Source organism: Nelumbo nucifera, chromosome 1 (genome assembly GCF_055504915.1).
Source record: "Nelumbo nucifera cultivar China Antique chromosome 1, China Antique-T2T, whole genome shotgun sequence".
In the NCBI taxonomy this organism is placed as follows: Eukaryota; Viridiplantae; Streptophyta; class Magnoliopsida; order Proteales; family Nelumbonaceae; genus Nelumbo; species Nelumbo nucifera.
In genome coordinates, this window is record NC_142649.1 from 173,095,012 (window position 1) to 173,120,077 (window position 25,066).

General features: G+C 37.2%; 2 protein-coding genes across 9 annotated transcripts; one reads left to right on the forward strand and one right to left on the reverse strand.

Moving 5' to 3' along the window:
• Positions 1-956: 956 nt before the first annotated feature.
• Positions 957-17,709, forward strand: LOC104596408 (mitogen-activated protein kinase 16-like). 4 transcript variants are annotated; one of them, XM_010257556.3, is made up of 11 exons: positions 959-1,917; positions 3,158-3,566; positions 3,728-3,855; positions 3,988-4,047; positions 12,891-13,049; positions 13,174-13,329; positions 13,415-13,626; positions 15,096-15,197; positions 15,285-15,445; positions 16,509-16,524; positions 16,714-16,907. In XM_010257556.3, the coding sequence occupies exons 1-11, from the start codon at positions 1,894-1,896 to the stop codon at positions 16,760-16,762; spliced, it is 1,476 nt and encodes a 491-aa protein (XP_010255858.2). In that variant the 5' UTR covers positions 959-1,893; the 3' UTR covers positions 16,763-16,907. The 4 variants fall into 4 exon arrangements, with proteins under 4 accessions (XP_010255857.2, XP_010255858.2, XP_019053170.2 ...); XM_010257555.3 differs by lacking the exon at positions 16,509-16,524 and having other exon boundaries at positions 957-1,917; positions 16,714-17,709; XM_019197625.2 differs by having other exon boundaries at positions 16,509-16,855.
• A 379-nt stretch (positions 17,710-18,088) lies between these two features.
• Positions 18,089-24,452, reverse strand: LOC104596410 (BTB/POZ and MATH domain-containing protein 1). 5 transcript variants are annotated; one of them, XR_016080664.1, is made up of 5 exons: positions 23,647-24,442; positions 22,435-22,783; positions 19,466-19,742; positions 18,404-18,540; positions 18,089-18,329 (listed from the first exon to the last, which is right to left on the reverse strand). XR_016080664.1 is itself a non-coding variant. In XM_010257557.3 (4 exons), exons 1-4 carry the CDS (start codon positions 24,057-24,059, stop codon positions 18,474-18,476), a joined length of 1,218 nt encoding a protein of 405 aa, XP_010255859.1. In that variant the 5' UTR covers positions 24,060-24,452; the 3' UTR covers positions 18,089-18,473. The 5 variants fall into 5 exon arrangements, 3 of the variants coding, with proteins under 3 accessions (XP_010255859.1, XP_010255860.1, XP_088751414.1); XR_735039.3 differs by having other exon boundaries at positions 18,404-18,652; XM_010257557.3 differs by having other exon boundaries at positions 18,089-18,652; positions 23,647-24,452.
• Between the last annotated feature and the right edge of the window lie 614 nt (positions 24,453-25,066).

Here is a 25,066-nt window from a genome sequence, read left to right on the forward strand (position 1 = left end):
ACACCGATTTCTCACATTCCACTACTTTTTTTTCTCCCTTCACTCTCACTCAACACAGGCTATTATTCCCTTCTTTCTTTAATTTTGAAAAATACACATCAACTCCCACCTTAATATCTTATATAGGGATTATCGTGTATTAATCAATGCCTCATTTGATTCATGGGAATAAGGGTCTGGAACTGGAATGGGAATGGACCATTCTAATTTTAACAGTTTTATTATGCGGAATGGAAATCCCATTTTCATTCTTGAAGGAATAATATACTCTCATTTCTTTTTCTTCTTTGGAAATAAAATCTCATTTCAACTGATTTCAATTTCTTTTCTAATTTTTGTTATAAGAATTTGGATTATGAAGAATTTCAATTCTGATTCTGATATTTATTCAGATTTTAATTTTGATTATGAACCAAATGGATCTTAAATTTTAATACCTGCAGCAAAATTAAGACAAAGTATCTCCTCATAGTGTAGATGGACGAGAGTCATCTATATTGACTGTCACGGGACCCACTTGAGAAGACACAATATTCTAGATGTATGGTCTACGGTCCCAATGGTAAGCCATACAAAACGAATAAATTTACATGCTCAGCATTTATTACTTTTTAACGATAAACGATGTTTTTATGTTAAACAACATTTCTAGCTTGCATCAAAACAAGCATTTTTTGGGCAATATACAAAAAAGAAAATTAAAAAAAAAATTTAATTCACATGTGTTATTAGACAAATTTTCTTTCTCGTTTCTTTCTTATAGACTTATACTTTCCTTCCTGAAAATTCTTTCATTTATTTCTAAATTATTGGATTTTATTTTAATGTTTGTTTTCTACTCCTTTTAATATTATTATGTGTTAAAAAAAATTTAAAAACTCACAAGCGGTTGTACGTCATTTATCAAAAAGTGGACGCGCCCAAATCAATCCCCTTAATTGATTTATATTCAACATAAAACCATCGTCAACCCCAGGGAGCTTACTGTAATCTTGTGATTTTATCTTGCGAAAGTGTTTATTATTATTATTTTTATATTATTTTTTTTATTAATAATAAAGCTATAAAACTAAAATCTACGACCTCTAGTATCTCAGCTCATTTCGAGTTTGTTGTTCGCTTCGCTTCTCCCCTGCTGTGGCTCGACGATCTCCCTTGTTGATGGATTTCCTTTTTATCGGAAATCTGAATCAAAGCTGCTTTTTCACCGTCTTCTCCGTTGTTCTTCGCTTATCTTGATCCAATTAATTTATATAAATTCAGGGATTTCTCTTTTGAAAAAAAACTTATACAAGCTACATTGAGATGCTGGCTGCTGGTTTGAGATCATCGACTCTTTTCATCGTCTGAAGCTCGGTTTTCCCGCTAGTTATATCCGAAGAATTTAGGGGTTTGCACCCCACTTCGATCTGGAACCCTCTGTTTCTAGCTACATTTAGCGGCAAATTTTGCCACTCCCACCTACTTCTCTTTAATTCTTAATTTTCTTGTTATTGTCTCCTTGTAGTGGGATAATTAGGGTTTTTCCTTCTCCATTTCCGATTTGGAAGCATCTTGTTTCAGCTGGGCAATTAGTTGCGCCATCTCTTTCTCGCAACATATGATCTTTGATTACTGTACCTGCAAGATTAGGTCTTCTGCTTTCTTTAGATCTCAGACTCAGTGACTTTTCGCTGATACACATTCCTATCAATCTCAGTATCTCTGTTTTTAACTTAATCTGTTGCAAAGTCGGGATTTCTCTTGTCTACTTTTTGTTCTTAATTACGAACGATCTGAAGATTCTAGCTTCTTACTGGTTCTTATTCAATCTCGATTCCTTGAATTTGTAATATGTGTTATTTTATTTCCGACTTTGCAATATTTTGAGGACTTTGAGCTTTGCTTGCTAAGATGCAGCCTGATCAGCGAAAGAAGGTAAGGATATTTTTATTTGTTTATTTAACTATCGTTCTTCCCTGCCTTCTATTTGTTTCTTTGTATACATACATTAGAGATGGAATTACATTGTTTTAATTCAACTTCAGTTCTCCTCCAAATACTGATTGGATAGTATTGTTTTTTCCTCACTTCCTCTATGCTTCTTAACCCCTCTCTTCTTTTCTTATTGTGTGTTTTAAGGTTTGTCGATTCAGTAATTTTCTGCATTTCTTTGTGGCATCCTTTTTTTTTCTCTTTTAATGGATAGAGGATGTGCCATAAACTGTTTTGTGTTGCTGCCAAAATTTGCAACAAGGGTGAATTGGAAATTTGCTGAAGACCTCTGGAATGTCACCTTGCTGAGAGTGAGAGGGTATCACCTCGGCTAGGGAGATCTTAGCTGTTGAAGGGTTACCTCTACTCATAAAGGAACGTCAGAGGCCCCGGGGTGAAATCTTAGGGTCATTTTCTTACTTATTTGTTATTAATTTCTGTTAAGCCTGCAATTTTTTTCTGTTATTTAATTGGATGAAACAATTCTTGGATGACATCATTGGAAATGATCAACATTGACTTCACATGAGGTTTACTTTTCTATGTGAAAATCAATCTCAGCTATAAGTGAAAATTTTTTCTCATGTAGCGCCAGTAAGGAGAAGCGTTCTATTACAAGTTGAAGGGATTAGAAGAGCCAGAGGCAGCCAAAAAGGACATGGGTTGAAGTAGTAAGAATTGATTTGAGGGCCCATAGTATGGGTATATCAATGAATAGAACTGAATGACAGAACATGATTCGTGTAGTTGTTCTCATATAGTCATATAATTGGGACAAGGCTTAGACGACAGCAACAATGATAATGATGATGACATAAGCCAAATCTGCCAACTATTTGAAGTGTGAAGTTCCATGTTGACAACTGATTTAGATAATAATATCATCAGGATATATCACTTTTGCATCAACTGAATTACAATAATTCATTTTCTTTTGAGATGAAATGAATATTTAAATTTCATTTGATAATTTTATCTTAACGTTTACATGGTATTCACAGAACTGTTTTTTTGTGATGTTCTTTATTGCTTCCAGTTTAGGATTTGAAATAATTTCGTTGGTATATAACCGTGTTAGTTTCACAGGCCTATGGTGGTGATTCATTTTCTTATGTTATTTTGTATGTCATCAAATTAGGATGATACTGATGCATGGCCAGTGTCTTGTAATTTGGTGGTGCAGGCATCTGTTGAAGTAGATTTTTTTACAGAGTATGGTGAGGGGAGCAGATACAGAATAGAAGAAGTAATAGGTAAAGGGAGCTATGGTGTTGTTTGCTCTGCATATGATACATATACTGGGGAGAAAGTTGCAATTAAGAAAATCAATGATATCTTTGAGCATGTCTCTGATGCTACACGCATACTTCGTGAGATTAAGCTTCTTAGACTCCTACGTCATCCCGATATTGTGGAAATCAAGCACATCCTGTTGCCTCCTTCAAGAAGAGAGTTCAAGGACATATATGTTGTTTTTGAGCTGATGGAATCTGATCTGCACCAGGTTATTAAAGCAAATGATGATTTGACACCAGAACATTATCAGTTCTTTCTTTATCAGCTTCTTCGAGGCTTGAAATACATACACACAGGTTATTTAGAGCCATCAATTTGTTCATCAGCTCAGTTATTTTGAACTAAGCTTATCCCTTTTGAAAATGGCATGATAACTTCCTTTTTTTCCCCTTTTTTAATTAAGTGAATTTTAACTTGTTTTACCTTTTTCTTATATTTTGCTTCAATTATTTTGCAGCAAATGTCTTTCACCGAGATTTAAAACCTAAAAACATCTTAGCAAATGCTGACTGCAAACTTAAGATTTGTGATTTTGGTCTTGCAAGAGTTGCCTTCAATGATACTCCCACTGCCATATTTTGGACAGTAAGTTCCTTGCTAATAAAATGTAATTTGCATTATACAGTTTTCTTCTTGGTGCTCAGCTTATTGCTGCTGTGCTAAAGTTGCTAGTGTTGTGACATAAATTTTAATGGCCATAAATCCATGTGCTTACAGGACTATGTTGCAACAAGATGGTATAGGGCTCCAGAATTGTGTGGATCATTTTTCTCAAAGGTGCATGAACTTATTGTCATGATACTTATTTTGGTTATGCTCATCTTATTGTCATGATACTTATTTTGGTTGAACTGCCATTATGATTTATTAATGTCTTCGCATCATTAGTTTTGTCTATTATTTTTATTTATGGGGGAATTTTGAAGGGCTTCATGCACCATATATTTTTCATTTTTAACACATCTGCTACCTTTGGTTTTGTCAGCATATGCCCTTGATGTGCTTAACATGTAAAGCCTTCATGCTCATATCACTTCATTATTCTGTGGTATCTCACTACATCCATCCTTCTTGTTTTTTTCCCTCTGAGTATATAGTCTCCTGAAAACTGTCAGTGTTGTACCTATGAGGAAAAGGTTGGTGTCTCATCTTAGCTAAGTTTGGTTTAGGGGCAAAACATACGGCGGCGTGTATAACCCCTGTCCCTCCTTTTTTTCTTTTCATCTATTTGCTCTTGTATTATCCCCTTCCTTTTTATTTTCTTCCTCAGCATCACTTGTTTATAGACTTAAAAAGAAACAACACACAGACACAGTAATATTTTGTGAATAGACCTAATACAGTTGCATTGATGTGGACATGAGAAACAGAATTTAATTTCCAGGAGTTCAACTCTAGGATTCATGGTGACCAGGGTTCAATTCTTCGAAACAGCTTCCTTGTATGTGCAGGGGTAAGGCTGTGTACACCTGTTCCTCCCCAGACCCGCATTGGCTGGAGCCTCATTCACTGGGCTGCCCTTTTTTTATGGATCATTTACTACAATACTCCCTATAGTTTCATGAATTTACTAAAACCTACCCTATAGCCCTATAGTTTGTGTTTTACTAAAACATGCCCTATAGTTTGTAATCAATTTACTTAATTGACCTTCCATTAGATGAAAGTGGAAAATGACAATTTTAACACTAACATCCATTCAAATAAATTTAATCAAAGATTAGTGGTACTTTTGGAATAAACAACCATGGATCCATACCCTTGAACATTTTCCACTCAGTTTAGGGGTGCTTTTGGAATAAACAGCCATGGGTCCATGCCCTTAAACATTTTCTACTTAGTTTAGGTGATCATGTTACTATTTTCATATGGCAAAACAAATAGTTCTTAATGAAAGGTCGATTAAGTAAATAGATTGCAAACTATAAGGGGTGTTTTAGTAAAATGTAGACTATAGGGCAGGTTTAAGTAAATATGTGAAACTGTAGGAAATGTTCTAATAAATGACCTTTTTTTTATCAAGCATTATGATTTTTAATATTATTCTTAAAATTCATATAACCATGTAAATATGACAATTTAAACTTCAATTTACAATTGACAAGTTAAACTCGCAGTCTTTGCCTATTTACCACGCAACTACACTAGTTGTTTTTCATCCTTTCCTCATTTCAATAGTAATTGGAAAAGATCCATTAAACAATGGATAATGGGTTATGTATATAAAAATACAAATACTAGGGTCCTATTAGATAGTTTAAAATGGTTGGACTGCTGTTACATAGAGGTATTTTAAAGTGTGGATTCATAACTTTGGAGATTTGATGCAGTGAGAATATTGGTAAATCTACCTAAGTTCAAGTTGCACTGTAGCCGAGTCTGACTCAGATACAAATCGACTTATGGACATACATTTGATTTTGATTCATGTTTTCCCTTCAAAGGTGGGTTGTCTATGTAACACCTAGAAAAACAATTTGTCTTGATCTCAAGCAAATTAGGTCTTAGAGTGTTGCCGGTTGAAGCCAGTGTTTTAAAAGCACAAGGGCCAATTTGTGCTTGAGGCACAAGGCAAGGTGCTCACCTTTTTGAAGCAAGGTGCAAAAATACAAAAAATGCTAAAAAATAAAAAAATGTCAGATAATTCAAAAAATACTGAAAATTAAACATAATATTAATAAAATATAAACTTAAAATTTAAAATAAATGTTTTGAAAAACCTATTATCTAAGATTAAAATACATAAACATAACATGTAAAGCGTATTCAAATGAAAATTTAAAAATAAAAGCAAACATATAAAGCATTTTCAAGCATATAAAACCCACAATCTCTTTTTTTCCCTCAATTGTATTACTTCAAATAGCTAATGTGATGTAAAACATATTGCACTCTTGATCTTATGAGTTGCCTTTGTACCACGCCCCTCGTGGCAAGCCCGAACAAGTCCATGTTAGGGTCTTTAGTTCTTATTTCTTACATAAAAAATAATGATTTTATAACTTAATTGCCTTTTAAGAAGATATTTTATTGGAATGAATGAATGAACAACATTAGCAAATAGGATTTAATGGGGGATGGTGTTCGGTGCTTGAAAGAAGGGATTTTGATGGGAGAACATTTTTGATGGGGAGGACTGAATTTGTTCTTTAGGAGTAGTTAATGGGGGATGGTGTTCAGTGCTTGACAGAAGGGATCTTGATTAGTTTGTTTTGTAGTTAGCTTTTAGTTTTTGGCTGGAAGAATTGCTTTTAGCTTGTTTGAGAGGTGTTGTTATCTTAGCACCTGTTAAGTGGTTGTAATCAGTTTTCCTTTTTTATTTTTAAATAAAAAATTTCTTTTACTATCAAAAAACGTTTTGGGATACTTAGCAAAATAAAAAACAAGTTTTGGGATTGGGAAGGTTAATTCTTCATTTTAATGTTTTAAGGAAGGTTTCAGTGAGGGCTGTTTTCTTTTGATTTGGATATTGGTTTTGGGGCTTGTGAATTGGGTTTTAGTGTATACCAAAATTGCGTCGTGAGTCTGGTTTTGAGGGATGATTTTATTATTGGATGGTGGGGATTTTGGTTTGTAATGTTTTGCCTTGTTTCTTTTCTGTTTTGGGTGATTTCTCATCACCTGACGATGTAAGCTGTTATTTTGATTTTAATGCATTTCTTTTTTATTTATTAACAAAAAAAGCATTGGGTCTAAATTCTAAAAAGCCCACAGAATTGAGTAGGGAAATGGGGGTGGGATAGTTAGTATAGCAGATGTTAGGATGAATATGTAACTGGTCCAAACTAACCTAGTGGTATCTTAAAGTGCACAAGTTGTATGGAGCAGTATCTTGCCAAGGGTCTATTATTAAGGTTTTTCTTTGTAGAGATGTGGGTTGAGGAGCTAAAGTTTTTTGCTAACCTCATGGCAGTCAGAATGACAAAAGTTGGAGTGATGTAGGATTGAATAAGGAGTGTCCTGTAATAGTCCCTAAGAATCAGAATTGTGTACTGAAGGAGACAAACTTTGTATTTAGGTAATGACAGGGAAATTGTGATGTGCAAAAGAATATGCACAAATAAATTAAGAAAATAAGATGCACAAGGGTGCAACTGCAATCCAAGAACTCAGGGATCAAAATTTAAGGAAAGTTGGTAAATGAACTAGAACTAAAAGAAATAAATAAGGAAGTAAAATGAAGAGAAAAAGAAACTACAATGAAATACATGTAAGAAGTTTATTTGGGGTAGTTACCCTTTAGAGTAATGGTTTCATGTAGTGGTCAGGTTCCAATTGGAGCTGTGGAGAGCATGGTTCAAAATTTCAATACAATATGCCCTGTATCGGGTGCATCTTATCGTATCAGGAGCTGTCCGAAACCTCAAATAAGGGATGTTTTGGACTTTGACTATTTTCAGGGGGTAGACATGCTTAAAACCGACCCCCTGATGCAATTTTGAAAAATAAACTTAAAATAACAAAGTTTAAAGTAGCAAAACACCTGATATGCCTGTTCGTGCGTATCGGGTGTATCAATACTTTAAACCATGGTGGAGAGAAGCAATGCAACTAAAAGTTTCTGTAACATACGAGTATATTTATGAGAAAAGGTAAGGGAAAATCTTTATTCCAAAAGGCACAGTTCCTTTCTACCACTACATTATGAACCTTAAATAAACTTACTTCTCTAATTGAAGGAACCTGAAACGTGCTCAGCTAACTATATCATCTACATGTAACAGGCTTCTTCAATGACACTTCCTTTTTCAGTACTCATCAATACATTTTATGGGCATTTTGATGGTGACATTTTGGCTGTTGAGAAAATTTTGATGTACTTGCTCTGTATTTCAACTTAAATTATACTGAAAACTGAAACCTATTCTTTAGGCTCGATTTGGAAATAGTACAAATACAAATATGTACAGTGCGAATACATATAAAATAATACAAAATACAGGGTTTTGCACTGTACATATTTTGTATTTGTACTCCTTCCAAACTGAGCCTAGATTCAAATAAGGACTTAAAATTTATAAACTGAAATAGATATCAGTAAACAACTCTTCAGAAACAAAATAGAAAGCCTGGGGTGGTACTTTGACTTAAACTAAGTATAATCAACTTTATAATTCCTGTTGTGTCATCAAAGGGCTCTCTATTCAAAAGAGATTGTCTAAAGGATTTTTAAGTGACAAAGAAAAGTAGAAGCTAGTCTAAAAAAACTTAAGCAGCACAAGAGAAACTATTATTTAGAATTTATAGCTGGAAGACAGATCAAATAACCAAAATAATGGAAACCCATAATCTTTCTGTATTTTGCCTATATTTCTATCAAGCCATGTGTTAATTGGTGTCCTTGAAATTGTAGATAGTCAAATAACCTTTTGAATAGTACAAAGCAACAGTGAGTTATCTTTTCTGATTAGTGACAAGATCAGTAATTTATTAATGAACAATAATGATTTAATGGCAAGTACAAAGTACATGCACCCCTAACCCCTAGCCAAAACAACTCCTTTAATTGACCACTTCAAACCAATGGAAATACAAAACAAAAAGTAATAGAATATTAATATCAATTACCCAAAAATATAGAAGAGGGGAGCTATTAGCTAACCCAGAATAGTCATCCCCTAATGCAATGAGTTTCTTTTCATTCTGGCTAGGAAATCAGCAAGGAGCTAGTTGATCTTGGATCCATTTGAACAAGCTTCTTATCCTGAACGCTAGTAATCTAGACTCCCTTATAAAGTGACTTGATGGCTGAGATCCATCTGAAGGTGAGAGCATCCATCTTTCCATCCTCTCACTAGCTGAGTCTCCCATCATCTCTTCTTTCTTCATATTCATTAGTGGTATGACTTTTTTTTGATAAACGAAGAATTTATTAGAGAAAGAAATTAGAAGCAACTTTTACAGGAGACACTTGGAGAGGCACGAGCTGCAACCTTTTCAACCCTTCAAACACTTTAAAAGAAGAAAAAGGTTACAGCTGAGCCCAATACGAATGTTCCCTCGTTGCCCCTTGCTTGGCTAAACAGTCAGCCAATATGAATGTTCTCACCAAGCATTTGAATCTTTTAAGTTCATTTCTGAAGCACCAAACTACAGTCTCTGGATTCTGTAACCACCCCACGACCACCTCAGAATCACCTTCTATTAGTAGCTTCTCCACTCCTATCTGTACAGAAAACTGTACCCCTTGTAGTTTAGCTAAAAGTTCTGCCCTCGTGGAGTCCCCCTCACCTAAAGGACCTGAAAAGAGAAGAGCCACAGAACCACTTCCATTCCTTATAACCCCTCCCATCCCAGAAGGGCCTGGGTTGGCCAGGCTACTCCTATCAAAATTTAATTTCAGGAAGCCTTTAGGTGGGGGTACCCTGCTCATGTGCATCTTTGTCTTCAAAGAGGAACTGCTTGCCACTTCTGCTCAATGCCTCTACAGATCATTAAAAGAAAACTGCTGAAATAACTCTGAAGATTTTAGCCACACTATAGCCCTATACAGGATACGATCCTCAAATCTTGTTGGCTTCGCACCTTCTCTTGGAATATTCTGGCATTCTTTTCTTCCCACATTGTCCAAAGCAGTGCTGCTCATGCACTCCACATTATTCTTTCTCTTCGATGGCACGGAGCAAAGGTAGAAGGGTCAAAAAGTAAGCTTACATCTGCTGGCCTATTCCACCTGCATTCAAAAATCAAGAAGAGCCAATCCCACAGATTTGCTGTAGCAGTACAGGAAATTAGCAAATGGTTGCAGTCCTCACCATGGAATCTGCAAAGGGTACACCAATTGGGTGAAATGTCTTCTCCTTTGTAGATTATCCAAGGTGTTTACTTTCCCATAAAACACTTTCCAACAGAAAGCCAAGACCTTAGGGGGGACAGGTTTGCACCAAACCTCCTTAAAAGGGAAAGGAGGAGCAAACACTGGACGACAAAGGGCTTTGAGGAAGGAAGCACAAGAAAAACTACCCGAGGGCACAAGAGTCCAAAACCTTTTATCTGATTCTGTCGTGTCAAAACAAACTTTTTCAAGGGTTCTCAAAATGCAAGTAAGACTCACAATCTCCTCATCCCTTAGACCTCGTCGGAACCCAAAGTCCCAAACTAGAGTCAACGGAGAATCAAAAGGGTAGCAAATAGAAGAAATAGGCTCTTTCTTATACCAGGAGATAGTGTATAAAGGTGGAAAGAGGTCCTTCGAGGGAGCCTCTTCAACCCAAATATCTGCCCAAAAGAGAATTGAGCTACCAATACACACATCATACCTAAGAAAATTGTTGAGTTGAGGGAGGACACCGTGACTTGCCTTCTGAGGTGTTGCCAAAGTTGCCCGCCGAGAGACCCCAACATCCCATCTGCTCTCCGAGTGACCATGAATACTTCCTATCACTTCAACCCACAATCTTTCTCTCTCTAATGGCCATCTCCATAGCCATTTTCCCAACAAGCCGTATTCTTTTGCATCAGATTCCCTATTCCTAGACCTCCCTCTTCTTTATTCCTACATACCACCTCCCACTTCACCAGATGATCCTTCCTACTTTCCCTCGGTTCCCAAAGGAAGTCCCTCATCAACTTTTCTATCTTCTTAGCTTCTCTAGAGGGAATCCTAAAGACTGACAAGAAATAAGTTAGTAGGTTAGACAAAGTGACCTAATTAGGGTAATCCTACCCCTCAAAGAGATATAATTCTTTTTGCAAGAAGCCAATCTCTTCTTAAAATTCTCCAAAACTGGGCACCAAAAGCTACTCTCCCTAAGGTTTTCCCCTAAAGGAAGTCCTAGGTAGGTCATGGGCAAGGTGGCTATAGAACACTCCAAGCACCTTATAATTGCCTCCACCTCTCTATTATCCAAATTTATCCCTGCCACACTGCTCTTTTCAAGGTTGACTCTCAAATTATACATACTTCCAAACCTTTGCACCAAAAACTTTAGATTCCTAACTTCTCCAGGTCCCCTCCTTCACCAAAGACTAAGATATCATCTGCAAATTGAAGATGGGTAACTGACACTCCAGACCTGCCTACTTTCCAACCATTTTTTAAATTCTCCCTATCAGCCTTTGAGATCATTCTACTTAGCACATCAACTAACAAGGTGAAAAGGAAGGGCGAGAGAGGGTCTCCTCGCCTTTAGTCCCCTACATGTTGGAAAAAATCCTTTACCACTCCATTAATCAAAATAGAGAAGTGATCGGAGCTCACACAGCCAAAAATCCACTAACACCACCTTTCTCCAAAACCACACTTCCTTGAAACTTGTAAAAGGAATTGCCAATTGACCAAATCATAGGCCTTTTCCAAATCAAGCTTGCAAACGAATCCCTTCTTTTTGGATCTTCTCATTTCTCCCGGGCATTCATTAGCTACTAAGATTTGGTTTGTAATTTGCTTCCCTTGTACAAATGCCCCTTGATATTTGCTTATTAGGGAAGGAAGAACCTCTTAAATCCTCAATGACAACCCCTTAGTTAAGATTTTGTAGATACTAGTCACCAAGTTTATTGGTCTAAAATCCTTTGGGGATAGCATCAATCTTCTTAGGGACTAAGGCCAAGAAAGTAGCATTGACTCTTGGGCTTACTATATGATTGTTTGCGAACTCTCTAAACACCTCACAAAGATCTTCTTTCAAGATCTCCCAGCAATCTTGATAGAAGGCCATTGTAAAACCATCTAGGCTTGGCACCTTAGACCTATCCATAAAAAACATTGCCCTTCTAATCTCATCTTCTTTTTTTTTTTTTTTTGATCAATAACAAATTCATTAAATTCATTGAAACAACATAAGAATAATTACAACAAGGAAGACAAACACTCTTATCTTCCAAATATAATGTAAGCCCTCAAGAAAAGCAAAAAAAAGGAAAGGAAAGAACAGTTAAATTACAACTTGGGCCCAAAACATTGATTCCCTTTCTAACCCTTGTTTAGCTAATCCATCAGCTACAGAATTAACTGATCTTTTAACCCAACTCATCTTGACTTCCATCTCCCGCACCAGCCACTTGAATTTCCTCCTCTCATTGCTGTAGTTCCATAAACCACTGTTGTCTTTATTCAGCCACACTATCACCACCTCCAAGTCACCTTCAATTATGAGTTTTCTGATATTCATCTCCTTAGCTTTCGGGACTCCTTCCAATAACTACCAAGATCTCAGCTCTAAGGGAGTCACCCACTCCAATTGGGCCTGAGAACAGGGCAGAAATTATCCCATTCTAATCTCATCTTCTTCAAAACTTCTTTCCAACCAGCAAGCTTTTTGATGTATCAGATTTAAAAGCTCCTGGTTGTGAGCTTTTTCTTAATTAGTTTTAATAAAATTTGTTTGGTGCTGATAAAAAAAAAAAACAGCAATCTCCTGTTGCCACCTAAGATACAATGCCTCCTGAAATATATCTGGCTTTGCCTACCAATCTCAATGACTTGTTAGAGATCACTATTTTCTAGAAAAAAAACACTAGTCTGTAATGTTTACCATTTATAGGAATTGCTAAATTGTTGTCTAGATTTTTATTCACAAGTTTGCATTTTGAGTCCCATGGTACATGAAGCAACTCATTGTTTTTACTTTCTCCATATATTATAGAAGGTTCTTATTTCTTCTCTGCGAATGTTGCAGTATACACCAGCAATTGTTAGCATGAAATTTTGGAGCATTGGATGCATCTTCTCTGAAATTTTAACAGGAAAGCCTCTCTTTCCTGGAAAGAATGTAGTTCACCAGTTGGACTTGATGACTGATCTATTAGGAACACCTTCTGCTGAAGCTATTGCAAGGGTCAGTTTCCTGTCATATAACTTGTCCTAGTAAGGATGCAGATGTAATTTTTAATTTATTTAGTGTTAACATACCATCTTATCCCGATTTATGCAACCATTGATCTTGTCTTTTGCATGTATAGGTACGTAATGAGAAGGCCCGCAGATATTTAAGTAGCATGCGCAAGAAAAAGCCTATACCTTTCTCCCAAAAATTCCCAAATGCAGATCCCCTTGCTCTTCGTTTATTGGAAAGGATGTTAGCATTTGAACCAAAGGACCGACCTACCGCTGAGGAGGTACTGTAGAAAACTTCTTTTGTCTGTTTCAAATGTGTAACTTATGCTCTTTCTAACAGAGGAAAGTTGTTCCACAAGATGTCAGGCTTTGGCAGATCCCTATTTTAGGGGCTTGGCCAAGGTCGAGAGGGAACCTTCTGCTCAACCAGTAACTAAGATGGAGTTTGAGTTTGAGAGGAGGAGGATAACAAAGGAGGATGTACGGGAGCTCATTTACAGGGAGATTCTTGAATACCATCCAAAGATGTTGAAAGAGTTTTTGGAGGGAACAGAATCAACTGGCTTTATGTATCCAAGGTATCGATAACACAAAACTCTAAACCTAGACATTGGACGTTAGAGATCCAGACATGCTAAGCCAGTCCAATGAAATTCATGCCATTAACATATTCCCATATTTTCTACATTTTTTTTTTGATGAATGTGTACATATACTTTTGCTTAAATATTTGTTTCTGAGGTGGATTCTTTTGGATAATTAGTTTCCTGAGTTTGATATCTGTCTGTTCCCTATTTCTCAGCAAAATTAAAAAAAAAGGCCATTACCCAATGTTGGTTCCAGCTATCTGGGGTCTTGGGAGGGGTAGATTGACTAATGACAATGACCTAACCTAGATTCTCAGTAATAACATGAATCTAAAAAATCTGAAGCTTCTTTAAATAAAATCTTAACAGATAAAAGAAGAAAATCTAGATCTCTATTGCAAAGGGTTGCACAAGTGGCAAAATTCAATTAATGAAGTCAGACCATGGACCAGATGTCAACTTCATTTCAGTGAATATATCAAGCTCAAGGCCAGCCTAATGTGGGCTATGCTCTGATATCCTTTGGGAACCATGGCCTTTCTCCACCTGTACTCATGCATGATGAGGCTCTAATCATTGACGATATAAATATTAATGAGAATGACAAATTCCCTTAATCATGAAGCCTTAAACCCTCAAACCAAATGATAGTATAAAAGGCCATTGTTGGTTCCAGCCATCTGGGGCCTTGGGAGGGGTGGACTGGATATGGACCAAAGCTCTCTCTCTCTCTCTCTCTCTTCTCTTCTCTTCTCTTCTCTTCTCTTCTCTTCTCTTCTCTCTCTCTGAAAAAATTAACCACTCTTCGACTCAAACCCATGTTCTCAAACTTCTGAACTCGAGATTTTACCATTGCACACCAGCTCAAATAATGTAATTCTCATTTAATAATTCATTAAAACTAATTATACAAGCCAAATTCTTGAGTTAATTTTTTAAGGTAAACTGTGAAGTTTCGTTAAAGAGAGGGGGGAGGGATGTAGGAATAGAAAAAGATGATGAATAGAATGGGGGAAAAAAAGCATTCCCTTACACTGTGCAAGCTAATAACATAAACAAGAAGCTCCTATTGGTAACACCAACTCATTATGCAGACTTCCCAACTAACCTTTGACCTAGCGAGACTATCAGCTATCAAAGGTCCTTAGGAGTCCATCTTGTTCTCAAAAATCAAATTTGAATCTGGGGTTGTTTCATATAACACTAAGCTGAGACTTGTGGCATTTAAATTTAAATTTCCTGTGCATATACTCAAACAATAAAAAGCTTGAATTACACAATTGAAGCAGGAAAATTTATGTTTCTGTTCAACCATTAATTTTGAGCCTTTCTGAACAGATCGAAGATGCAATTATAGGACTGCAATAAACCATTTTACTGTTGAAATTTTTAGAGCGTAGCTTAATCTCCATTCCCATATGACTTGACTTTGTTACTGTTCTTGTTACTATTATTTACAGTGCTGTTGAACAATTTAAGAAGCAGTTTGCATACCTTGAGGAGCATTATGGAAATGGTGCAGCAGTTGCTCCCCCTGAGAGGCAACATGCATCATTACCCAGGTACTCTAACTCGGATCATGTCATTCTCCTCTCCATCTGTTTGTTAGGGTATCATACATAGTACTGATGGAACTTTTATGGATGCAGACCATGTGTATTGTACTCAAACAACACAGCACACAGTTCATCAGAAGTCACTGATGATCTCTCCAAATGTTGCATTAAGGAGATTGAGAAGCCACAACCAGACAGGGGTTTTGGTATTCCTACAACTAAGGTTCCCCTCCAAGTACCTCAGAGACTCCAAGGTGAGTTTAATTCTTTCACTTATCTTGGCCACAAGTAGTCTTACTGGACTAGAACCAATTCTTTCTTCGTGTTCTGTTCTATTTTACCCTTTTCCCTTTCCATGTTCATCTTTTCTGGAGGTTTGGCTTGATATTTTCCAGGTAATGATTAGGTGGTTGGTTGCCTTAGTCTCTGCAGTCTTCTTGTTATTATATTTATGACAAAATAACAGTGTAATTATGTATTTATTGCTTTTCGTGGTTCTGTAAATTGTGTCCACAAAATAGAAAGCACAACATTTTGATTTTTAAATTTGATGTAGGTTGACCTTTAGCTGAGCTAATGTTATGATTGTTATCAAAGTGCCGGCTGGTCAATGACTAGTTTTGAGGGCCAGACCAACTGCATCACTTACTATTCAGTCAATAATCATGATGAACCAATCCTAGACTAGGTTGACTACTCAACTAATGACCAATCAACCTAGTCAACCACAAAATCATTTTAAAGCTTTATTTATTTGCTTGCATCTCTAGTTATTTGAAATATATGTTTGCATTTTGTTGTTTTCATGTTGTTGCTTTAAATATTTGTGATAGAACATGTTTTGATGATGGTGTATAAAATTGGAAAAAAGCACAAAATATGGCATCAGAGGAATTGCTTTTTTCTTCTATTCTGTGGTGTGCTCATTCAGGTGGGTGGATGAGTTCCCTGCTTAGTTGTTTGTCTGAGTCAACAAAATCTCTGACAATTCTGCCCTTTTAAAGGGTAGGAAAGCAACTAGAAATGTGATGGCTCCAACACTCCGCTAATAGATACCAAGTTCACCGGTGTCTTGGTTGCCAGCTGGAACATGTTATCCAACTTATCCTAGGCCTGACAGAGATATCCTCACTAAGAAAGATTATAATGATGCATCTTTTAAGGTTTGAATGTATTTTATAGGATACCATGTTATCATAGTAACTTACCTTGGTGTTTGTTTTTTTCACCCTTCTTTTGTATTTCTGCCTTGTGGCCTTTTTGGCCTCTACTTTCTTCTTTAGGCTCTGACTCCTGAATTCTTCTCTCTTTTCCTAGACAAATCCTGGGCCAGGTATTCAACTCAAACTCAACAAAGCGTTGTCCAAACCATATCGGTGGACTACAAATCTGGAAAACAGAATTACTGATAAAAAGAGCATTATAAATGAATAAACCAAGTTGGATCTTTGTTGCCTCCAACTGATCTGATAATGGTAGCACAAATATGATAAACATATTTGTAACCAGTGTTTTGTTACAGGTACAACTGCAAAGCCTGGGAAGGTTGTGGGCTCAGTATTGCATTATAATAACTGTGGAACAGCAGCAACAGAAGCTCTTGAACAGCGAAGGATAGTCAGAAACCCTGCTGTCTCAAGTCAGTATGCTCCCGGATGTTCATATCCAAGAAGGAACCCCAGCTGTAAAAACGAGAGTGGAGAAGGTGAGGGGCTTGAAGGATCAAACTCCGTGCAGCCAAAACCTCAGTTCATTGCAAGAAAAGTTGCTGCAGCTCAGGGTGGACCTGGGGGTCACTGGTACTGATACCACGAAGGGTCTTCACTCTTCAGTGGTTATAAAAAATACGTTTATTACTCAACATTGAGAGTAAATCAGATTACCACCATGCATATTCCTTGTCCATCAGTTACCGTTGTCAATTTGAACTTCCTAGAGATGGAATGGAGTTTTCCATGAATTCAATTGGTCATATCTCAGCAGCAGAGCTTGAATGGTGTTGACTATCCTCCCTGACCGTTGGGTAGTAGAAATGGGGGTTGTTAGTTTAGTCGGGTTACATTTCTAATGTGAAGTAGATAAGAGGTATGGGTGGATAGGCCACGGCCTTGTTAATGTGAAAGGCAAAGGATAGATTTAAAGTTCATAACGGAGGATAAAGGAAGGGAGAAGATCTATTGTTATAGGATAAATCTATGACGCTGGAAAGGTATGATACTGGAATAACTTAGACCAATCAACCACCCCACCTCACCCTTATTGTGAATTTTGATGAATAGCACCTGATTGGTTACCTCTTTCATGATACTGGTTATAGGTTTTTCTGGTATCATGTCATTCCAGTATCATAGTTGAACCCGTTATGTCATCTTTTTATGACTTTTAGTTCTTCAGTGTATGATACATGATTCTCTTCTCGATATCATTGTTTGTATGTCTGCATATGTAAAAATGTGCTTGGACAAGGTTCCAAGAGCTTCAGTGAAAAACAAGTTTGGAAAACGATGGTTTTGGAGGTTATAGATGAGAGTACACACCATATATGCTACAATATCATTACAATTCAGGAGGGAAGGGCTAGATGGTGTTTTATTACCTTGTAAGAAAAGATCCGGAGGTCTATCTCGCATTTGGGGCCCCAGAAAACTCTGTATTGGGCTACCAACATTTTATGTAAAGAAAGCAAGGTAGCAACAAGCCACCTGTAGGTGTTGTAGTTAATTTTGCTTTAAAGAAATGATGTCAGATGGAGGAATGATTATGCTAGCAAGAGAATGGAACAAGCGTCAGAATGTCTAGTTTTAAACTGCTTTATATTGCATCTGCCTTCAAACTTTTATCATGCAAGTGTTCAAAAAGTTCAAACATCTCTCGACTCTCGTAACGCTTCCGATGGCTTTCACTCTAAAAATATTCAATTCAAACTACGAAAATCGAATCGTCTTTATCAGTGTCGCGTTTCTTTACAAAATGCAAATAAGGTTATAACACGGTATTTAACGCGCGCCATTTACATGTACAAGAATCAATTCATTCATGTAGTAGCTGCTAATTGAGATTCGAGCCCATTCATGCGCAGTGCGAGGAGTCTTTACACAGCCACGTCAATCAAGCAAACTTTTCCCCAAGGAAACCACCCTTCACATTACAAGACATACATTAATTTTACATTTTCTTACAAAATGGAAAAGGTGAGAAGAATTGAAAATTGCCTTTTGTAATCCTTCTCGAAAGCTCTTCTAGTTCATTTCGATCTCTTCCCTGCTGCTTAAGCCGATACTTCTATATTCTCTGTTTCACCCGCCTCCCGTTGACATCACTGCCATCAAGAACGGCTTCATTCCCGTGCCTGCAGACAATAACAGAGTGCTCACCAACTCTAGCTACATACTCTAGGAGCTCAGTCAGGACAGAGGGACAGCTTTCCTTCAAATATTCAAACCCATCTGTTTGCATCACAGCTGCAATAGACAATGCAAAAACTCTTCATCTCACTACCGTGTCACAAGAAAAAAAAATTAGGAAAACCTAAGGCAATTACATCTTTATTGAAACTTAAGTTTTTACAATTACGCTCGCATGATACTGCTAGAGCTTGTAGTTTTTGCCTCAAAGAAAATATCGGTAGGACACTGCAACCAACTAGGACACACGTGCATTAATATAACTATTTCTTTTTTTTTTGATAATTCATACTATTTCTTTTAGGTTCTGTCCTTTTCCGTAAAAGGAAATAAAACCACTGAAATTCAACTATATTTCTACTTCTTTCACAGCAGAACAGGGTTTTCAGTTTTAGTAACAATACACAACCAGCCCTATAGAGCATGTCACATGCATGACAAAGAGAACATGGGGAAAGTGCCCAAAATTGAAATATAGAGCACCTTTTTACAAGTGTCCATGTGGATACATACAGGAGCCAGATCTTCACATTACTAGACTGCAAATGGGGCAAGAACCTTTTTTGTACCTTCCATGTCACCCAAACAGCCATTTTGTTCAGCACTGCTAGAATTACATTAATCAGACAATTTAAATGGAGGACCATCTCAAAATCTGTTGGTAATAATAGTCATTAAATACTAACCATGTCCTTTCTATTCCTGGAGGGTAAACCTAGCACCTGGCTAACCAATTTAGCATGCAAATTCAAATCTTCATGTAATAAACTCAAAACATCATTACAGTTGTAAATTACCTCTGCCATTACATATAGCACACTTGGGAAATTTTGAAGTTAAATAGTATAAAAGTGAATAAATCATGTTTACCTTTTAGGTTTTCAGGCAGAGCAACAAATTTGAGACACACAGCTTTAAGTTGGAAGCAGTGGTGCTGCTCTGCCAAGGCTAATGTAGTTGCCACAGTATTGATGGCAACATCCTCACAAAGCTTAGCCTCACAGAGCAATCTGAGCCTCTCAAGTCCATATCGGTCTGCTGCTGCAAGCATATGCTGCCCCATCAGTGTGGAAGCCCCTTTCGAGTTCAAACCAGTGAGTTCTTGCATGTCTGGTAGGTCATCCCAATATATGAAATGGAGTAAGGCCTGTAAAATGCACATCCACGAAAAAGAGAACAAGTCAAACACTTGCCATGACTGGCTTTCAATAAATTAAGGAACCAACCAGACTTCCAACACTACGCATCCCTACCATCTAACCACCCCCTCCTGAAAAAATAGACATAATTACTAGCCCTGAAAGAAGAATCAAAACTAGATGATCTTAACAATAATTATCATACCTGTAACATTTTTAGTTATCTAAATAAGAACCTAGTAGAAGAAAGGGCTAGAAGGAAGTTTTTCCTAGATTTGCTTTCAATCGTTTCGTTCTTTCCTTTCTCTGGAGTAGTTTACCTTCACAAGTTACACAAGGAAGGAAATCACGACCATTGGTTCCTCCTTGTCATCAGATGAAGTTCAAATAATAACTCATTTAACACTGTTCTAGATCGGTAGATCCAACTTTAAGTTTGACACTATTCTAGAGCCAATCACATTGAGTTTGGTCAGATAAGAGGGAATAGGAAGAGTTTTGGATATTAGGGTAACATATAGTGGCTTTGGAAGAATTCAAGTAATTGGTTTGAGCTGGGTATATATCTGCATCTATACCAACAATAACCTCAACAACTCTGTGATTCCAGTCTTGAGTTGCTCCATGAATCAGGAGTCAAGTATTGCCTTTTCCATTATGGGTTTCATCCCCCCAAGTAAGCAAAGGACTGAATTTATATGGTCACTATAAGACTATATGGAAAAACAAATGATATAGATATAGAATATGATGTTAACCAACAATAGTACAAACTTGACCAAGTTGAGGCTAGACTTGATACAACCATGGTAGCTCGCAACTGATGGCAGAAGCAAGAGGATAGGCACCACTGGTGTAAGATCTGTGAGTGAGAGCGGCACCTTAGGAGAAGAATTCAGCTATAGACTGGTGGATATGTAACGATCCTCTATGGCACCACAATTACTCACCTAAAAAAAATAACCAACTCAGCCAACTTCCCTATAGGCCTCTACAACATGATAAGCAACATTCCTCAACAGATAAAACAATGATTTCCAATAGAAATGCCTACATCACAAGGAAATGAGGTGAAAAATAAAGTAACATTCTGCACTGCTGAGATAATTGAAGGTGAAGAATATTAACTTGGAAACAATCACGTGATTTTTTTTCCTTTTTAATTCTTCAACAATATGAATTTTGTACCCTACCACATCAAAAAGGACAACTGGATCTTTCAGGAAAAAAATCTCTGTACATGATATATGGGTAATGTGAAAAATGCAAAACTAGTTACTTTGTCAAGATGAACAAAGTGATCAAATGTTGAAACAAGAAACATGAAGCAGAAAATAGAGAGATTTCTAAGTGATTAAATGTCCATTTTTGTTTTTCAGAGAGAAAATAAATTAGATAAAAGGCACGGTGCTAGAGGTCACCTAGCTTGTAAAAAGAATACTGCTGAAAGATGAATTTTGTATTATATTAGCACATAACCTGCTAACAGTAGAATGTATCATAATGGTGTACATTTTATTGTTCTTTTCTTATTCCTGTTTTAGCTCCTCTTAAAGGTATCTCATCAATTCTTCATAAAGTCTACAAACAAAAGCAAATAAATAATCAGCATGAGAGGAGCTTTTTAACCAACTGAATTGTGAATTGTATTTCAAAGCTTTCTATAATTCATATTGCACCACCCAAATGTATCCAGTAAAAAACTGATATTTTGTCCACTCAAGAGCCATTTATGGTGGTTTCTTCCCCTCAACATGGGAACATGAAGTTACAGGGACCCAAATCATTTATGGGTTCTCTGGTCCCAGATTCCCAGTTCCAGGCCTCTGTCCCCTGGCATGAATGTGATAATATAGAACAGTTTTGCAATTCTGTATATGGAAACCAAACAATTGAAATGTCGCTAACATTAATATTTATCTCACAAAGGCTAATATTGTGGAAGACGAAAAAAAGGGTGATATTGTGAAATAAACTCTAAGCATGATAACAATCATGAGAGCAAATTCTCCAATACATGCATCGGAGATAACAGGAAGGGGAGAAAATAGGGGTGCAGCCATAGTTTTCAAGGTGCCAAGGTGAGGCTAGGAAACAGGGGAGCACCTTGTAACCTAGTTGCCTAAGCAGCACCTAGGTGGATGGACTTCTTTAAATAAAACCTTGAATCCTAGGGTAATTCCCTAGGCTCCATAGAAACAACCAACCATCTTTTACTAGTAATTTTCTCTAACCTTGATAAAAATGTAAAAATATCATATCAAAACGTTGAAAATCATCATGTTCATAAGAAGAAAAAGAAGAAAGAAGAGAACTCAAAAAAATATAGGGGCACAGCCCTTGTTTTGGTCCTAAGAAAAGAAAAGAAAAAAGGTGGAAGAAGAATGTGTTAACTGGACAAAACTTTAATTTCTTCCTTGCTTATCGGTTGAAGTTTTAAAGTCTTTGAGGGTTCAGGACAACATACACCAACATATGTGTTGATTGAACCCTAACACATAAAAATTAATAAAAGTGCACAAATGTAATATGCTTGTTTTTTTCTAAAGGTGACCTACTCTGCAACTTCTGTGTTTTCTTAATTAGCAGCCAAGAAATTTACATCCAGACAAATTAAGCAAATGTACTTAAGATGTCACAAAGTTGCACAATAAGAAGTAAATAAACTTGTAGTAGGAAAAAAAGAAGTAAATGAACAACCTTAAAAACTGGTGCCTCCATGTCTTGAACCTTTATACATTCAGTATTTCGATCCTTCATTGGGCCAAAAAGTTGAGCCCTAAAGACAGGTGAGCGGGCTGCAAGCACCAATTTGTGAGCAGCAAAAATCTCCCCATCAACTTCAAAGTTCACATCAGTTCCCTTTCCACTTTCCAAGAGTTGCCCAAAGTGCTGCCCTATATTGGAGGTTGGCACTGTAATCAAGTAAAATTTTGGTCCCTCTGTGTGTGACCCAACAACACCAACGCTACAATGAACAGAGAGACAATCATCTTTAAGGTAGTCGGATGTCTCTAGAGCTGTTCTTTTGAAGAACCGTTTATAGCCCCTGCAAAGTCAAATAATTACACCTGTAAATATGTCTCTAGAGCTGTTCTTTTGGGAATGAACTTGGAGTGCAAGACTATACCCCAAATATTAAGTAGCATGGTCATCTATGTTATAGGTAAAAAAAAAATATATAACAAAAGTTTGCGCGTTAATATGTTATCTTATATCATTTCATGAATGTTATCCTCCACGCTAGAATTAGGAGAAAGGGGGGAAGGAATGATAAGATTTGTATTGCACCATAGGTTAAGAAAATTAAATTTCCATGTGAAACTGCTGCAGACTGCAGTATAAAATTGACAGAGTTTCTGTCCGACTTTTAAGTCGCATGATTTCTAGAAAATTAAGGTTCTGGAGCAGGCCAATTGTTGGTTCTCTGCCTTTTGTCTTAACATGGATTTATCTGCAGACCAAACAATTAAGCAACCCATTTTCAGTGAGATGAGTGATCTATCATTGTCATCCTTCATATGGTTTCAATTTTAAGTGCTCAAACTCAGAATAGCAGATCATGCACCGCCTACAAACTTTGGTGCTCAAAAATCCAAAATAAACAACGAAGAAAATTAGGAATAAATGAAACACAAGAAAATGGAAAAAAAATGAATATCGGAAATCCAAAATTAAAACATTTTGTTGATAATTCCTTCCAGAAATTTATAGAAGTCGTGGGGTAATGCAAGAAGAAAACTACAAATATTTGACCAGAAGGATCAAAAGTGAAGTCTATAAGGTTGCAGACATTTCCATATCTCTAGAATCTAAAATAAGGGGGAAAGAAGAATCTGAAACCCTAGCGACGATCAATTGGCATTGAAGACCCAAAAAACCAACAGCAGGTCCAAAATTTCCCGAACTTACCACATGCTTCCTCGGTATTTCAGAGTGTACGGTCCGCTCTCCAATGTCCTCCCAAAATGGCTGTGCACCTTATGCCTTTCCTTGCCACTCTGGTCCAAAAGCGTCATTTCGAAAAGGGCTCTGACATCCGTTCCCTCGCTTGCAAGCGCGATGAACAGAGACACATACGCAGCGTTGTCCTCGATGCTCTTGCCGTCTGGATAGAAATAGATCGCCCATGCATACCCACCAACCCAGAAGATGTCGGACGCGATATACTTGCCAATCCCTAGACCTTTCGAAAGAGAGTAACCGGTGATCTTGAATTGGTGAGAACCGTTAATTGTCTCTGTGGTAGAGGTGGATGTGGTGAGGGAAGGAGAAGAGGAAGAAGAGTCTCTGGAGGTTCCTCTGCAGATCCTACCCATGCTCATCCAACAAGGGAGATGAAATCCCTCAGAATCAAGACAGAATTGGAATTCTTATAAATGAATTAGGTTCTTAGGGTTTTCCTTGTCCCCGCAGGATTTCAAATTGGAGGGTGGTTCCGATCAACAATTTGCAGGGGTTCTGGGCAAGAATTAAACTGATGAATTGGACTGGTTGGGACTACGAATTAGGGTTGGGTTGCTAAATTTCTTCCGCTTCGCGATGCTTGGGGTATTTATTGGCGACGATTTCTTCCGCTCCGCGAGATCCAAAAATGAGCTTCTAGGGTTCCGTTTTCTAATATATAAGAAAGAATGTGAATGAATGTGTAGGAAGGGTGTCCGAGGCATGGAAATTGGGATCTTCTTGGATGCAGCGCTGACGGTTGTTGTCGTTTCTCAGTTCAACGCACGGGTGTGGGTTTTAAGCCTTTGTTTTAGTTTTCTGAAAATCGATCTAAAATTAGGGCTCGTTTGGCGCGCCTTATTGTTTTAGCTCTAATCGTCAAAAGAAACATTAAGCTTTTGACTTAAATCTAGACAGTCCGAAGACAATTTGGCAGACATGTATCTGCCCACCTCTTTCTTTGCAAGATTAAAATACGAAAGACGTGGGAAGTTCCATTTTTATTTGAGGTTTTATGAAATCAGTCCGAAATGGGTTTTTCGCATTTTTTCAACGCACCATCTTTTAACGGCTAAATCTTTCGTGAGCCAAATGGAAATAGACCGAAAATCGATCTTCCCAACTTGTAAACAATCGAAAGACCATACAGAAAGGCACACCAAATGGGCCCTTATTCATTCTTTTAAGTTCGTGTTACTAAACGAACCAGGATTTTTGGACTCCATTGTTAGGTAATAATGGCAAAGGGCAATGGCTGGTTGGTTGGGATCGTGACTTTGATTTGAGTGGACATGGGCTATGTTGGTGATGTTGCATGATCTGACTGCTCCCTACTGGAGGATGATATGGCTTCCAGTCGAATGGCGAGCTAAGTAAATCTGCAAAA

Excerpts from the sequence above, each read along its gene's own strand:
- LOC104596408 (XM_010257555.3), top strand. The coding sequence starts at position 1,894 with ATGCAGCCTGATCAGCGAAAGAAG. Across the intron at positions 3,567-3,727 it reads CTTGAAATACATACACACAG|CAAATGTCTTTCACCGAGAT; the intron begins GTTATTTAGAGC and ends ATTATTTTGCAG. Across the intron at positions 13,330-13,414 it reads ACCGACCTACCGCTGAGGAG|GCTTTGGCAGATCCCTATTT; the intron begins GTACTGTAGAAA and ends ACAAGATGTCAG.
- LOC104596410 (XM_088895288.1), bottom strand. The coding sequence starts at position 24,059 with ATGAGCATGGGTAGGATCTGCAGAGGAACCTCCAGAGACTCTTCTTCC. Across the intron at positions 22,784-23,646 it reads AAATACCGAGGAAGCATGTG|GGGCTATAAACGGTTCTTCA; the intron begins GTAAGTTCGGGA and ends TTGACTTTGCAG. Across the intron at positions 19,743-22,434 it reads TGGAGGCACCAGTTTTTAAG|GCCTTACTCCATTTCATATA; the intron begins GTTGTTCATTTA and ends TGCATTTTACAG.